We start from the raw sequence: 15,426 nt of genomic DNA, 5'->3' as shown, positions 1-15,426 counted from the left end.
CTGCCTTCAACCATTTGTGTTATAATGAATAAAAAATCCTTATATTTATACTATTTAATCAATATTGACTCATTTCTGATCCAACTCATCTCATCTTGAAGGAACTTGAATATTAAACTAACTGGGAAAGTGTCTCTGATTCTCGCAGCACGTGTTCTACACTTAAACACGGAAGTCGTGCACAGAAGGAATGTGCATTCTTTTATTTCCAGAAATGCAAAAATAACCAGTCAGCTATATGAACATCTTTTGCATTAGTTTTTTTTTAAAGTTTTGGCATGGTCATAGAAACAAACTTCTTTTAAATGCAAAGCTAAACAGTCAAATCACTTGTTTACATTCCAACAAATAACACAAAGTGATTCAGGGAGAGCACGATGAGCTGCTTCAGGGATCGTGGTCATTGATACCTTCTTTTTTTTTTATGATATAAGAACAGGTGATACAAAACTTTAAAAGCCAAAATTGTCTTTCACTCAATTATTGTGGAAAGACAAACACGTGTGACATCGAGCCATGAACTACGCTGTACCGTACCTTTTATCTCAGTACCAACCAACAACGTAACCTTAAAACCTCAACACGCAACATGCAAGGACCTTGCATGTTGCGTAGAGATGATTTGATAGTAAACGCTGTGCACCAGGACACGCTTTTGAAAAGGGGATCAAACGTGTGACAAAATGAACTCCCTCTGCCCTTATAAAGGCAAAAGACACAATGTCCAGTCTGCAGAGATTCAACAGAAAAGCGTGAGAGTAATTTGACTCAGTGCCGCTCCCTGTAAAATGATCCAATAAACTTCACGTGTCCTCTTACATCAAACTTTACATTTTTAAAACACTCAAACATATTTTGGCTGAAGTCTGAAGGACAGACGGTTTTTTTTAAGGGAATATTATTGTCTGTGGTTTCTGCGATAATGATGATTTGATCCCTTTATATTATTAGTACATGAACAGTTCACGATACAATCTTTGATGTATAAAACATGAGGTAATAATGTTGGACAGGGATGTGACTGAGGGAGCCAGGGTGTGTCCGAGCATATTCACCTCCACTTATCTTTCTACTGGAACAACCTTATCGTGTTCTACATCGAAGGCATAGTTCCACACTTTGGGAAATAAAGTTGTTTGCTTTCTTGTTGAGGATGAGATGAGAACATTGATTCCACCCTCAGAGTCAATTTGAGGATGGAACCAGCAGCTGTTTAGCTTAGCTTAGCATAAAGACTGGAAAGACAGGGAAGCAGCTAGCCTCGTTTTGGTCATAGACAAAATATCCGTTGGCATCGCTGCTAAAAACTCTTTATAACTCTGACAAAAGCAAAAAGCGTAAAATCTTAACAATTGTATGCAGGGTTATGTGCAATTGGAAAAAAATGTATATAGCATGTTAGCTAGCAAGCTTTAGAGTTGCTGGAAGTTATTAGCATCAGCTAAACAGCTAGCCAGCTACTGTACAGACATGAGGTTGGTGTCAGTCTTTGTATCTGACCCTCAGCAAGAAAGCAAATAAACGTAATCCACAAAATGCTTAACTATGCCTTTAAATATATACCATACAAAATATTTCTTGGTAGTACTTAGTGTTGCCAGATGTACGATAATTATTTGTACGATATTTTGATGACACTTCTGCTGGATAGCAAAACATGGATCACGTCTGTGTTTGCACATCTCTTCTCACGTGATGTCTTTCCAGCCAATCGTGCTTGTGATGATGAGCGTGAATCGCGAGCACGACGTCAGCGCTCGGCTCAGTTTGTTCCCGCAGTGGGGGAAGGTACATTTCAGAATCTCGACACAGCTTCCAAACGTTGGTATTGAGCGTCCCATCCCTACCCTGGTCGCGTACAATAATCTTCCTCAAGATACAATCATTTTAAGCTTCTGGTACGATACTTTAACATTTCCCATCTGGCACACTGGTCGTACTTTACAGAGTAGAACCTGCAGTACGATGCTCACACCTCTTCTTTGTTTCAACGCTGTGCAAGGTGACATTTTGCAGTCTTCACAAATACATTTGGTAACAACGTCTGATATTTCATCCACATATCAAACATGACACAACTTGAACGATGTGTCCCTGTGGCGATATAAAGCTCTGTCTGTGGAAAGTGGCACCGCTATGGCTTCATTTGGACTCAAAAACAAAGCAGAGGGAAAACACTCGGGCCTGGGTTCAAACTGAGTCACATATGAGGTGATGTGGAAGGAGGTAGTATAGGCACATGGCCTCATGTTAGAGTCTGCATTTTATTTAAAGCCCTGTTTTTCTTCTTTCCAGAGTGAGACCAAGAGAGATCGGAGGAGAAAACTGTCAAGTGCGTCAAACAAATGTACATTTTTGTTTCCCTGAAAGCAGCTTTGGTGTGCGACTACCACCAAACTGTACAAGGCTTATGTGAGGAAAAACTGATCACTTAGTTTGTGTTCATAACATTCACTTTGTACTCGTGTGTCATCTCTGGGAACTTCCCATCTGATCTCAGTCCATCTCACTCTGGTGCCACCGGGGTCTACTGTCCCGGGACGTAGGGCCAGCTGATGGAGCTCCCTGATAGCTGCATGTCTCGGATCAGCGTCTCGATGGGCGTCTTGCCCACCAGACGCATGAAGAAGAGCTGAGAGATGAGGTTGGCCGGCACGGCGCGCAGAGCAGGGAGACGCAGCAGTAACCGGCCGAATCTCTGAGGCTGGTTGGGGTACTGCATTCTTTCATACTCTGTCAGGGCGACCTGGGCCTTCTCCTGCAGGGACTCCACATGGGCCGGGTCTGTCAGACCACATGCATCTGTAGGGCAAAGAAAAAGAGGATATTGTCACCATTTTGATTCACTGCTTCTGTCCTTTTGCGTGTTTATGGGTTATATAACTTTCTATTTTACGCTTGAGTCTTCTTTTCTGTTTTGTGGGCTATATTAAAGGGGACATAGCATGCCCATTTTTCCCACAAGTTGATATGGTTCCTTGGGGTCTTAATGAAATGTCTGTAACATACTTTGGTCAAAATACCACAAGGATCATTTAAAACAGCACCCTTTTTACCCTGTATAAAGTCTTCCACACTGTTGGCTGTGTGGCGCTGACACAAATTCCAGCTCACGCATGGGAGAGCGAGCGGTCGCGCCCGAGCAACTGCTGCAGCCTCCCAGTCCCAACGATCCAGACAAATGCCACATGTGAGTGAATCGCGGGCTGACCAGCGGAGAAATGCTCGTCCCGTGTGAACAGCCAGGCGGCTGCGTGCTTGGGAACGGCGCTGCGCTGCCTTGCAGCCTCGCTGCCTCCGGTGTAAACCCGGCGTAATGAGTGTGGGGGGACGGGGGGGGATGAGGTGGGGGGTGGGCCAAGACCATGTAGGGAGACTTCCAGTGCCTTGTTACGACACAAAACCCAGGAAGCTCAATCGAGTCGCTCAAGCATGACGTTTCTGACTTAGAGGAACCATAACAAAACGCGCGAGTGTTTTTTTCCCAGAGTTTTTGGGTTGGTAGACATGCCAGATACCCACATTAACCTGTAGAAGCACTAACAAAGTGGAATTTGCATGCTATGTCCCCTTTAAGAACATTTTCATGGAAAATTCCATAGACTGTAAACAAAGATAAATCACTGTAGTCACTGTAAAATCACACATTTAAGTTGTTTTTATTAGTGTGCTTAAAAGTTAGTAGGTGGGTGTGTTTCCTTGTTTCTGGTCTTTATGCTGAGCTAAGATAACTGGCTGGAGCATCATATTTATTAGACAGACATGAAAGTGGTATATTTTCATGAGACTCGTGGTAGGAATCAGCAGGAAAAAAACGTTGTAGTAAAGCTTTTCTCTTTTCTAACCTTCTGTCAATCAGGTCAGAGGTCATACCAGTAAGGTCAGAGGTCATACTAAGTCAAATCAAAATTCCTCCACCACAGGGATTTAGTCTCTTGGCCCAGAAACTGACCGTGTTTAATACCACACACAGACAGTTGTGTTTTGGCTTCATATATAAAAGATAGTTTACAGTAAATACATCCAGTTGCTGTTGTTCTCATCACTTAGATAACCTTGTGAAAATCTAACCAAACCCACCAGGAGAAAACAGTGCGATGGCTTTGAGGCAGCTGTACTCAGCTGAGTCCACCTGCAGCCGGTTCAGCTTGTCCACCTGGTCCTGGAAAACCCTGACCTGGTCCATGAAGGACACCACACGCTCGGCAGACATGGGAGACGAGTGGAAACCAGCTGCGGCCAACAGAGGAGCCATGTGCAGGGGCAGAGCCGACTGAGCCGCATTCAGGATGAAGAGCTCGCTCCAGCTCAGCCTCAGCAGCGCCACCTGTAGGAACAGTTGGAAGTGAGGAAAGGGTCACTTAGAGTTGAGGGTCTGAAAAGATGTTTTCACAGCAGAAGCGAGTGTTACTGATAACGTTATTGATGTTTTATTCACGTGACCCAGTAAACTATGACATGTGAACAATGTCATGACCCTGAAACTGAAGCAGCTAAATGGAATTCAGCCGTTATGCATTTTAGTAATTTGTAATGGGCCAAATCTCACATATGTGGGTTCATAATTTGTGGGTGTGACGTTAGAGATATGATTTTACATAAAAATGTTGGCCATGTTGTTTAAACTGTAAATTTTGCACCTGAATTTAAATGTGATCCGCACTGAAAAGCAACATATGTCTCCTCTGACCTGCTCTGAAACTGGCAGCTCTGGGAAGTATGGGATGTTTCTGGCCCACTCGATGGTGCTGAAGAGGAGCCGGGCGGCCAGCTCACAGATGCTGTCGATGCCCATGACGGAGGCCCCGCTCGCAGATGTCTGCATCTGTGCCTGGCTGTAGGGGCCCCCGTAACGGCTGCTGGGATACGGCTCGGCCCGGAGGAGCTGGGAGATGAGATCTGAAACCGGCTGCCCGTTGAAATACTCGGCCCCGAGGTGACCGGGCCCCGCACCCCCGACTCCACCTGCCAGGGAGTTCGGGCTGATTCCTGAGTGAGACGGAGGGATACGACCTCGCTGGACAGCTGCAGAGCAAGAGAGTGAGAATCTGATGAAGTGCCTGAAAAATATCAGATGTTTCCTTCACTCTCTACAAACAAACATTCAGAATAAAACCATGTGTTTTTGAAGCAGGAGACGAGGAGTGAAGTTTAACTACAGTTACTTAAATACTGTACTAAAGTTTGTACTTGCTGAAGAACAGTAAGGAGAGAAATTGTACCTACATTTTACTACATTCTTCAAAAGTATTTCTTTTTTTTAGAGGCAGATTTTCAAAACAAAAGGTGATTAGTTCATAAGATGTCATGCATTGTTACAGATGAGGTAATAGTAGCTTAACCTCCAGCAACTACTACATAATAACACATCATAAACATGTTTTGCTATAAGATTCCAGTGATATTATATATAAAATGTGAAACCCTCTCATTCTCCTGGATAACTAACTGTACGCACTTACTATCTGATATCTACTTCAGAACAAGTGTTATTTTAGTGCAATAAAATGTAATGACTGACTAGGATTGTATTTTCTATATTTGTGTGGATTTCCATCATTAGAAGAAGTGATTGGGGGGGTGAGAGAGAGGTGTGGATGTTGTGCATCCAACTGAGGTTGTATAGCTCTTATGTGGTGCATGTCTACCACCACCAATGATTTGTTTCCCTTCCAGGCATTTTGTCTTAACGTTTTTATTATCATTTCATGAATTGCGATAAGTTATGGCCCTTGTATTACAAGCTTGTCTACCTTCAGCTGTATATCACCCAGATGTTTAACTATCTTTATTACCAAAATAAATATATTTTAATATTTTACATGAATTACATATTATTTTGTGTCAAAAGCAGCCTTAGAAGAGGCACATGCTCTCTGAGCAACATGTCCTCGTCTCCTCTGAGTGTCGTCTGGCTCTCTTTTGATTCAAGGACATAACAAATTACAGCTGAAAGCCTTCAATTTGAATGTTGTTTGTTGAAAGTTGTGGAAGATGGGTTTACATTTTTGAAGTAACATAACTGAAAAGGGGTTTTATCTTTTTCATTTACACTTTTAAAATGCATATTCTCAGTGTTGTGTGAAATGTTGTCAGCTCTTTGAACAGTGATAATATACGACAACCTTTGATAGCATCAAGCCTACAATAGCTCCAGGTGTTAAATAAATTTACTTTCACCACCGATTATAATGAGGTATAAATAATCATTAGTTAAATACACTGATAATGACACAGCTTTGTTTCATTGTAATTCTTAGTGGTTGAAATCTAATGCCAGTATCCCAAGGTGAGTGCTCTGTCTTGTGCCAAAAAAAGTGACTGAAGCTGTCAACGTGGCTGCTTCTCTGACAGGGTCAAAGGTCAAACAGACGTTTCCAGGTAATGTGGAAACAGTGCCGCCTGCGTCATGGCCACGGTCAGCATGGTTCATTAATAACCAGGCCCAATATAACCGCTGGCACGCTGTCACCTCAGAGCACATTATGTGTAGGAGTGGTTGAGGTGTCCACTGACACAGACTGAAATACAAGACGGGTTACGCTCGGACACAATTACAGACTTGCCTGTCACCAGACTTCTTACAGACCTCAGCAGTCACTTAAAACACTTGTGATGTAATAATAAGAGTTGGGTTGTTGATTGAAATGAAAATAATAACAACAGGCCATTCATGGTTCTTAATCAACCCGGAGAACATTAGAAGCGGCAATTCATTTGTTAGATGGCATCAGACCAGTGTGTTTCAACCAGCAGCAGTTCTGTTCAGTTTTTCTATAGAATCAAACATGGATGCCTCCAGTTGGCCCCTCGTCCCTGAAGCACAACAGCTGCAGGGAGTCGAGCACCAGCGTGAAAACATGCTTTGGTTGACAGTATAAATATTGTGCCTGGATCGGTGGCAAATGTCAGTGGCTGTGTGTCTGTGTGTGTGTGAGTGTGGACACATAATAATACCGGGTGATATTTGACTACTTGTTACAATCCTATAAGAGTTAATTCATAGTTCTGTTAATGTTGGTTGTAATGTAACAAACCTCACGTACATATTCTCACACTGCACATATCTATCTTGTTTTTATACTGTTTATATTAGTTTTTTATAATATATTACCTTATATTAGACTCTTGCTGCTGTAATATTGCAAATTTCCCCATCGTGGGACTAATATCAATCTTATCTTATTATTATCATTTTATTCTCGTTTAATGAATATATATATTGAGTATATCGTTAAGTTAATTTTAGGATTTTCTCTTGTTTCATGTATGTATCATGTTTTGTTGTAATGTCTTTAGTTTGAACTTGTACTGAAGTGGTTTGTCTTGTTTGCACATGTCACTGCTGATAAAGTTTTTTAAAAGAAAAGACTTAAGGACAATATGGACGTTAGCTGTTGGCCGAGTTCCACTAACTAACATGAATTTCAATAAGAAAAGCAACATGGCGCCATCAGCGCTCACCTCCGTCCTCCATCTTTCTCCCTGCCGCTCTTTCTTTACCGGAAGTTGCACGCGCGCATGCCCCTACAGGTGAGCACGCGGAGTACGGGTTGTTTATTTCGTGGCTAACAGCTAATTGGCTAGCTTAGCTTGTTTCAAGGAACGCTGCCTCCTCCTGTCACATGGATGTAAGTACACATACAGAAGTATGAGCATGTAGAAATGGATGTAAAAGCGTTGTGTTCACTATTTGGGGACATTTCCTGTGTGTTGGTGCTGAGCAGGTTGACCACAGTGGGTTTTCATAGAGCACTGGTCTGTTCAGCAGCTCCAGGAACCTGCACTGGTGAGTGATGAGAGGAAACCAGAGCAGGGAAGTTGTTCTCTTCAAAACCAAAGAGAACTGAAAGAGGCTAAAAAAGCCCCACAGAGCTGAGTCAGGTGACGAAACCATGACAAACCTTCACTTTATGAGTCAGGGCTGGGAAAATAACCAGAATTGATATCAAGACCAAATCTCAAATATTAGTCGATATCAATAATTACCACAGTAGAAGTCACATTATTATTTCTTAGTTTCTAAACTGTTTTTTGCTTCTGAGTGAAAGTTGTGGTTAAAATCTTGTTTTTATGAGCAGAGAATGACAAACTCATCAATTATGTGTTATACCTCCTCACTGTGCTTACACAACATATAAGTATTATATTGATATATATTGGACTTCTGTCATATTGCTATTGATGAAACATATTTTATTGCCTAACTCTGTATTAATTTAACCCATAGTTAGGATAAAAATATTGATTATTGCCACTTTAGGTGAAGAATCTTAAATCAATGCCGTAGGTTGGAACCCAACACTAACCTCGGAGACTAATACGACATGATTCACTGCTTGATTTGTGTGTTACCTAATCCTGACAAAACACTGTTAGTCTGCTGTGAACGTGGATGACAGAGATCTGATACCTTCTTTTCGCATCCCAACTCGGAAACATTTCTTCAGCCGACAGTATTGGCACTGGTTTCGGTGATGCTGGTCGATTTGGCATTCTCGATTCGATCTGCCCATAGGAAACAAAAGATAAAACGTTAGAGCCCAAAAAAAAACCTTTAACAAGCTGTAATATTTCATAATGGTAATTTGGAAACCAGTCGTAGAGCTTTAAATTATTTCCAACATGAAAGTCTGTCCCCCTCCCCTTCACGCTGACCCCTGTGATGAGTGAACTGTGCGAGCTGAAAAGCTATCAAGGCTGTGACCTTTGTAAATCATCAGCCATACACGCCCTCGCGTTGCCATTTACAGCAGGACGAGTTCTGGCAACAAGAGAGCCCTTTTTTTCCAGCCCTTTATGCGACAAAACCTCTACAAAGACACCTTCCATTCAGACAGAGGCTTATTATGTGGAAGAAAATAACTGTACACAGCGGCTGAAGGCTCCATGTGTGAGAGCGGAGAGCAGAGTTGTGACATTGTGTTCCTGTGGTGAAGAGTAATGGGAATGTTGACCTTCTGATGCAATCCATCCTCACATGACTCTCAGGGCTTTCATTTCTTTTTTTTTTTTTTTCTTTCCTCTGGCTGTTTGTGAGACATGTCCAAGGTTGGAACAAATCATCTGCTGTTTCCTTTGTGAATTTGAATGCCCGTGTAATGGCTTGTTAAGATGTTAACTTTCTCATAAACACACAGTTAATTATTGATGACACACTGTAATGTATTCGTCTACAGATTTTAAGATTTAAGATTAAGGATTTTTAACCAACTTCATCTATGAAGACATATTTTATGTTATTAAATATGTCTTTTACTTAAGTATCATATATTATCCATTTTCTGTTTATATGGCAGCCTCCACTTATGTGTGTCCACAGGATAAGTTATCATTGTTGTCAAATATATGAATTAATACTTATATGTTCTTAAAACTACATTGCAGTGTATTATTAATAAAATGACACGCAACTCAAACTATTCAGTTTCAGTTTCACATCCCAAAAAAAAGATGATTTAGATTCATTCAATGTGCCTTGTCTAACTCTACGTTAATCATTCATGTAAAAACAATTTAAACATCAACTTCAATCTCCCAGCAGCCCCTACCTGCACGAGTAGTTGAGGTTCCGCCTGATGCTCCTCTTGAAGAAGCTCTTGCAGCCCTCGCAGGTGAACACGCCGTAGTGCTTCCCACTGGACTTGTCCCCACACACCACACAGTCCACCACGCAGGCTTTGTCCTCGTCCCCGACGTCCACGTCGCTGCTGCCGGCCTGGGGCGATCCGTCCTCTTCCTCCCTCTTCAGGTAAGCCTTCTCCCCCAGTCCATTAGTGTCCCCATTGGGGTTGCCCCATCCCCCGCTCACCATGGCCATATTCTCTGAGACGTGCAGTCCTGTGAATGGATCATTCACAGACCCGCCCTGTGCCCCCAGCTCCTAGTTACCCTCAAAGTCTAAAAATTGCTTCCACACTTGAAGACAGTGGCTCCAGGTTTGTAATTCACGGCAGGTTTTGTCCAAAAATGTGATGCAAAGTTGTCCCGGCTCCTCCGTGTTGACCTTACGCTCCTCCGCCGTCTGCTTAGACTGACCTGGAGGTCCTTCCCAGTGCTGTTTTCTCTCTCTCTTCTTTAATCCCCCTGCTCGCTCTGCTCTTGTCTTTCACCCCTCTGTTCTCTGCCCTGACCTCCGATCAATGGCTCCCAAGGTCTGAGAAAACTTCAGACACACATTTAGTGGTTCAGAGTTCATGCAGGAGAAAAGGGCGCAGCCTTGCTCTTTTCACAGGAAACAATAAATTACTCCCTCCTTCTCCCTCTCACTTTCTCTCTCTCTATCTCCCCCCAGGAAGAAGTTTAAAAAAACCTCACCTATCCATAAGCATAGCGGCGAGGGAGAAAACAAGAGTCAGTCTCCAAAAACAAAAAGAAGGTCAGCCTCTCTCTCTCTCAGCGCATGACTTTCTCCCCAAAGGACAAGCAAGTAGGAGGGAAATAACACAGGTCTCCTTCAGGCAGGGTTAAACTGCCCTGCCCTCTCTTCCAACTTATAAACTAGTCCAACCAGTTCCTGCCGTGCAGAGGTGTTATCTTCTGATCTGAGGCAGTTCTAGTCCAGACGCACTCTTGACTTGTCGAGGCTGTAATTGAAGTGATAGCGATGAGAAGGAAGAAATAAGACCTTATTTTATTTTGGAAATTTAATGCGAAAAAGAAAAAAAGTCTGGGGTGTTTTGGAATTGGATTCAGTCCTTTAGCTTTTATGCACAAATAGTAGTTTGGCTCAGAAACACTTTTGTGCCCTGAAATTAACCATATGCAGACAATGATCCCACCTCTTGATATTCAAATTAGAAGCGTGGTGAGAAAGACAATACCCTCATTTTTTTAGTCCTCGAAAATGTGGTTTCTGCAGCAACGGAGTTCGTGAAAGGACTTTGTGCTCTTCTGTTGTCTGTGGTGAAATTACGTTTTCTTGTGGCTCCTCCAACTCTCCAGAGTTTGTGGTGTCAGAGGCTCAGATGTCACAGAAAAAACAACAAGCCAAAACAAAAGCCGAGTTCAACAATCTCCTCAGTCATAGTCTCCTCTCTTCTCTCGTTTTGTCAGTGCTTGTCCATCCAGCAGTAACAACCAGAGGCCAGAACCTTTCTGCATTCCCTGTCAGCGAGTCACGGTGTTCTGTTGCACTCTTTACTATTCCGTCTGTCCTTTTTTTCTTCCTCTCCGCCTTTCTTTCGGCTGGCCCCCGCAGGAATAAATTAGGCAAACAAGCGCAGGAAAAACACGGTCACAGACCTTTTAGTGAAAGCCAGACGCTGTGGTGGAGAGATAGCCTCCTCTCCTGCTCCTCTCGATCCCTGCTCGCTCGCTCTCTCTCTGCGTGTCTCTGCCTCGCTCCCTCCTTTCGAGAGAGTGAGCTGTGTCTGTGTGCTGAGGGATTTGACACTGCTATTCAAGCCCTGCCGTTGCCATGACACTGGATGCCTTATAAGGCCAGAGGAGTCAAAGAGCACAGAGTGGGCTGCAGCCACGCTCACACACACGCACACACACACACTGGCTGCCTGTTCTCCCCCTGACCTCAGGCCAGCCCGGGAGCAAGGGGTAGTTAACCTCAACACTGCCGAGAGACAAAGAGGGGTGGGGGTCCTCTGGTCGACATACAGCGAGCGCATGGCACTCGCACTCATGTTCTCCACTCCACTCTAATCCTTGAGACTTCCTCCGACTTTGTTGACCCAATAATAACAGGGAGGGCCCGCTGTTGTTGAGCAACTTGTCAAAAGGTTATATGATACGCCACCGGCTCCTTTTCACACCTGCTGCACACACTCACAGGTCAGTGTGAAAGATGCCAGAGATCCTGGGGAGCCGCGGGGTCCTGGATGCTACTGGTTATATTTCTAATAAGCAAGGCAATTAAGTACTGTTTGTCTATAAAGTAGTCTGACTTGTAAGAAACATGTTTTTTTATAGAACGCGTAAAATCAGTGAAGCGGAGGTAAAGATATCCTGACTTTCTGCTCAAATCTTTGAAACCTTCCTTATTACTTATGTATATTGAACAATTCTGTGTTCCATGATTTATTTCCAAAACGCCAGAGTTCAGAGAAAATGCAGAAACTGTTCCCTAAATGTAGTGAGGCAGAAAGTATTACTGTGGAGATTGTAGCGCATATGAGTGCAGCTCATACTTTTATGTATGAGACCTCTGATTAGAGGCATGCTAGTAACGATTGAGTTTTATCAACAGTAACCACAACAGCTCCTTAACATTAACCAAATGATTTCGTTACCTATATGTAACCAGATCTTATCTTACCATATTTAATTAGTCAAAAACAGATTCTAGGTCAGTGTGATTTATATCCCTAGAATTACATCCATCCATTATCTATACCACTTACCCATTGAGGGTCGCGGGGGGAGTCACCAGGGCTGGTGCCTACGTAGAATTACATGGTCTGTAAATTGTGCTGACAATAGTCCATTGGTAGGAAGTTCCCTTTTTGTCACTTGTTCTCACTTCTGCACATGGACGGGGTTGAAAAAACAAAGTGACGCCGCACTTTGTATCCCGAGTCAAGTTTGTGTGTTTCCAGTTGGTTTAACAGCAAAAACAGATGATGATGATTTAGATGAAATGTTAATAAGATGAGAATGTTCCTTTCATATGCTCTGGAAGTGTTTACGATTCTGGAACACAGTCGCCACTAACTTCTCCAAGTCGTCCTACTCGCCCATTACACTCAGTCTGAATGACGTGAGAAATTTGGGCTCCACTCTGCTCTGCGAAAAAACAAGCACTGTTGTCTGGGCTTACAGCAGCTAAAATATGTTTTAGCTTTCAAAGTTGGACGCCTCCCGTCTCCCTTTCTTTTCAAGTTTGGGTCCTGATGTGTCTGGACAATTTATACTTGAGTTCATAGAGTGAAGGAATCTTGGTACTCACTCTTAATGAACCTCAAGGATGTTTTGCAGGGATGATTTGTTGGGGTCAGTGACCTGGACCTGGGGAATGGGCTGGCCGGGCTGTATTGTTATATCATGTTTCTTTCAATTAAGTAGAAACATCTGAATAAAAAAACAACTGCATGTTCTTTGCCACGTTTTAAGACAATGTTGAGAATTTGTCCACAAAAACAGATTCACAAATTAATTAAATTGTCAAGGAGCGTTTGGCAGATATGTTCATATATGTTCATTCATATTTTCAAATTGCTTTGTTAAAAATATAATCTGGGTAAAAAAACTAATCGTGTATTTATAAATGTAATTTGGTGTTTTGACATAGTGCTAATGAGTAAACTGGCCTTAAAACTGGTAGAACAGCCCTTTAACTTAGCCTGTGCATTATTCATGGTAAAAACAAAAGCATTGTGTTACTGTATATATACTCTCTGTTTCACAAACCCAATTATGACTCTCTGTGTAACTCATCTATCGTCTTGGCAGTAGGCAGTGCTCCTGTGGAATCTCTTGCCTGCTTTGTCTGTCACACCAACAGCACTGTCATGTGAAGGTCTTCACAAAAAAAGGGAGGACAAAATAAACAATCAGAGCCGGCAACCAAGGTTTCCAATAACAGCCTCCAAACACAGGAGGGGAAAAAACCCACAGAGGAGGTATTCACTGCTGCTTACAAACATGGCTGCTTAAAAGAAGCTCTATGTACCAAAAAGTGTTTGCTCATCACATGGTTTTACAGGAATTCCTCCCAAATGACAAAACATTTTGTCCCCTGGACCTTCAAAGGAATATGATATCTCTTTTTAAAAAGTGCACAAATGTCAAAGGAGCATAGAGTTACATAAAAAAAAAAAAAAAAGGTTTGGCAGGAGAGGAAAGGATTTTTCTTCTTCACTGAGGTTAATTCAGCCTCTTTAATGTGCGCATAAGGCAACTTTAGCCCACATCCGTCACAGCGAGACTCATTGTGCATGGGTAGGCCTTTTGTTTGGTTAAGAGGTTATCAGGGGCCAAGCTAAGCTGCTGCAAGTTGAATTAGTGCTTTCCTTTAAGCCTCTGTCTATGTGTGTTCGCAGCGGTCAGACCATGTGGAGTACTGTTTGATATTTTCTCATGAAACGGTAACAACAGCTTTAAAAAATGAGAACAATCAACAGTATCTTAGGGAAATAAAATAATACAATATATTTATGTATAAGATATATATGTATTTATAATGCATATATTACAGGTACATAGACAGAGGGAAAATGTTTTTCGAAAAAACTTGTTGATCTCGAGACATGTTTGCGACTGAGCATATGATATAGTGGAATAAAACCAATTATGTGCTGCTCAGTTAACTTGAGTGTTATATGAATAAATCATTGACATATATACATCTTCAAAATATAAAAATCTAGAGATCATGTGATGGGATTCTACGGACTGATAACGACCAACAACATGTTGACATTCTAACCCTTGAGTCCTGGAGACACCTGTCTCGTAGCCAAACTACCACCGAGGCTGTTGTGTTTTTGGGTGATACACATCTCAAAGTATTTTGCGTTATCTTGAAGTTACGATCCAAAATATTAAGAATACATATGAGGCTATGAAATAGTTACGTATATAGTAAAAAATGTGACGTGTAATTACGATGCTTATCTTTTTCCTCTGCAGATAGTTGGATTTTATTTCTTTGATTCCTCTTAAGCAGTTGATTGAGACAATTACGGGAATAATTGGAAGAAAATGAAGTTAGTTATGTTATTTGGAAATGTTGTTGTTGTTTAACAAGCACACTGTGTAAAGTTCGGTGTTGTAATTGTGTTCCAGAGTTAATTTAATCTCGAGGGTTAGGGTTTGTAAACATTAAACTTTGACACAGTAAAAAGACAAAGCAAGATTTCCGCTGCTTCTAAAGCTCAGAGACACGTGGAATAATGTCAGTGAACATTGTGACAGTGACGATTAGTGAAATAATCAAGTGTGATCAGTTGAAACAGGCAGCGAGAGGAAGACCACATTTCTCAGAGGTCAGATCACTGACCTTTCTGTCTCCACATGTTTCTGTTGCAGGATTTTTCTGCAGGTTTGCAGTGTGAAGTCAGAGCAGGACTGTTCATGTTTGCAGCCCTGCAGCAGCTGCAGTGTTTGAAAGAACAGAGTCACAGTCACATTTGTGTCTGACTGTTGTAGCCGTTACAGTTATCAGTTACAGCACTGTGTTGTTGAGTTTTTGAATGTGTGTGTCTTTTTTTGGAAGAACATGCATGTGCCCTTCTGCAAAAATACATATGCCTTACATACCTGGGAGGTGTGTGTGTGTGTGTGTGTGTGTGTGTGTGTGTGTGTGTGTGTGTGTGTGTGTGTGTGTGTGTGTGTGTGTGTGTGTGTGTGTGTGTGTGTGTGTGTGTGTGTGTGTGTGTGTGTGTGTGTGTGTGTGTGTGTGTGTGTTCCTTGCTCTTTGAACTGCAGGTCAGGAATGCAGCTGCTCTCAGCGTGAAGTCAACTGTGACGGAG

The 15,426-nt window shown here is 42.3% G+C and overlaps 2 protein-coding genes across 3 annotated transcripts in view; one reads left to right on the top strand and one right to left on the bottom strand.

The window, feature by feature from the left end:
* Window positions 1-2,374: 2,374 nt before the first annotated feature.
* nr2f6b (nuclear receptor subfamily 2, group F, member 6b) lies at window positions 2,375-9,820 on the bottom strand. Its single transcript, XM_034583181.1, has 5 exons — window positions 9,552-9,820; window positions 8,414-8,508; window positions 4,691-5,025; window positions 4,081-4,327; window positions 2,375-2,802 (listed from the first exon to the last, which is right to left on the bottom strand). Exons 1-5 carry the CDS (start codon window positions 9,818-9,820, stop codon window positions 2,528-2,530), a joined length of 1,221 nt encoding a protein of 406 aa, XP_034439072.1. The 3' UTR covers window positions 2,375-2,527.
* The window catches only part of babam1 (BRISC and BRCA1 A complex member 1), a 26,825-nt gene continuing 21,015 nt past the window's right edge, over window positions 9,617-15,426 (top strand). The window contains exon 1 of one of the 2 annotated variants that reach the window (XM_034583183.1): window positions 9,617-9,751. The gene's annotated coding sequence lies outside the window, so the exon portion shown is untranslated. The remainder of the gene's footprint in view (window positions 9,752-15,426) is intronic. The other variant, XM_034583184.1, reaches the window with a different exon arrangement.

The sequence above is a fragment of the Hippoglossus hippoglossus genome, chromosome 4 (genome assembly GCF_009819705.1).
Source record: "Hippoglossus hippoglossus isolate fHipHip1 chromosome 4, fHipHip1.pri, whole genome shotgun sequence".
Lineage (NCBI taxonomy): Eukaryota > Metazoa > Chordata > Actinopteri > Pleuronectiformes > Pleuronectidae > Hippoglossus > Hippoglossus hippoglossus.
The sequence above is the reverse complement of the archived record's forward strand: the minus strand, read 5'-3'. Positions and strand labels throughout refer to the sequence as shown.

What these genes read in the sequence shown, in the direction of transcription:
- nr2f6b (XM_034583181.1), bottom strand. Translation starts at nt 9,820, where the DNA reads ATGGCCATGGTGAGCGGGGGATGGGGCAACCCCAATGGGGACACTAAT. An exon ending in AGTTGGGATGCGAAAAGAAG is followed by an intron (nt 5,026 to 8,413) that starts GTATCAGATCTC and finishes CTTGCTCTGCAG; the next exon opens with CTGTCCAGCGAGGTCGTATC. An exon ending in CATCGCACTGTTTTCTCCTG is followed by an intron (nt 2,803 to 4,080) that starts GTGGGTTTGGTT and finishes TTTGCCCTACAG; the next exon opens with ATGCATGTGGTCTGACAGAC.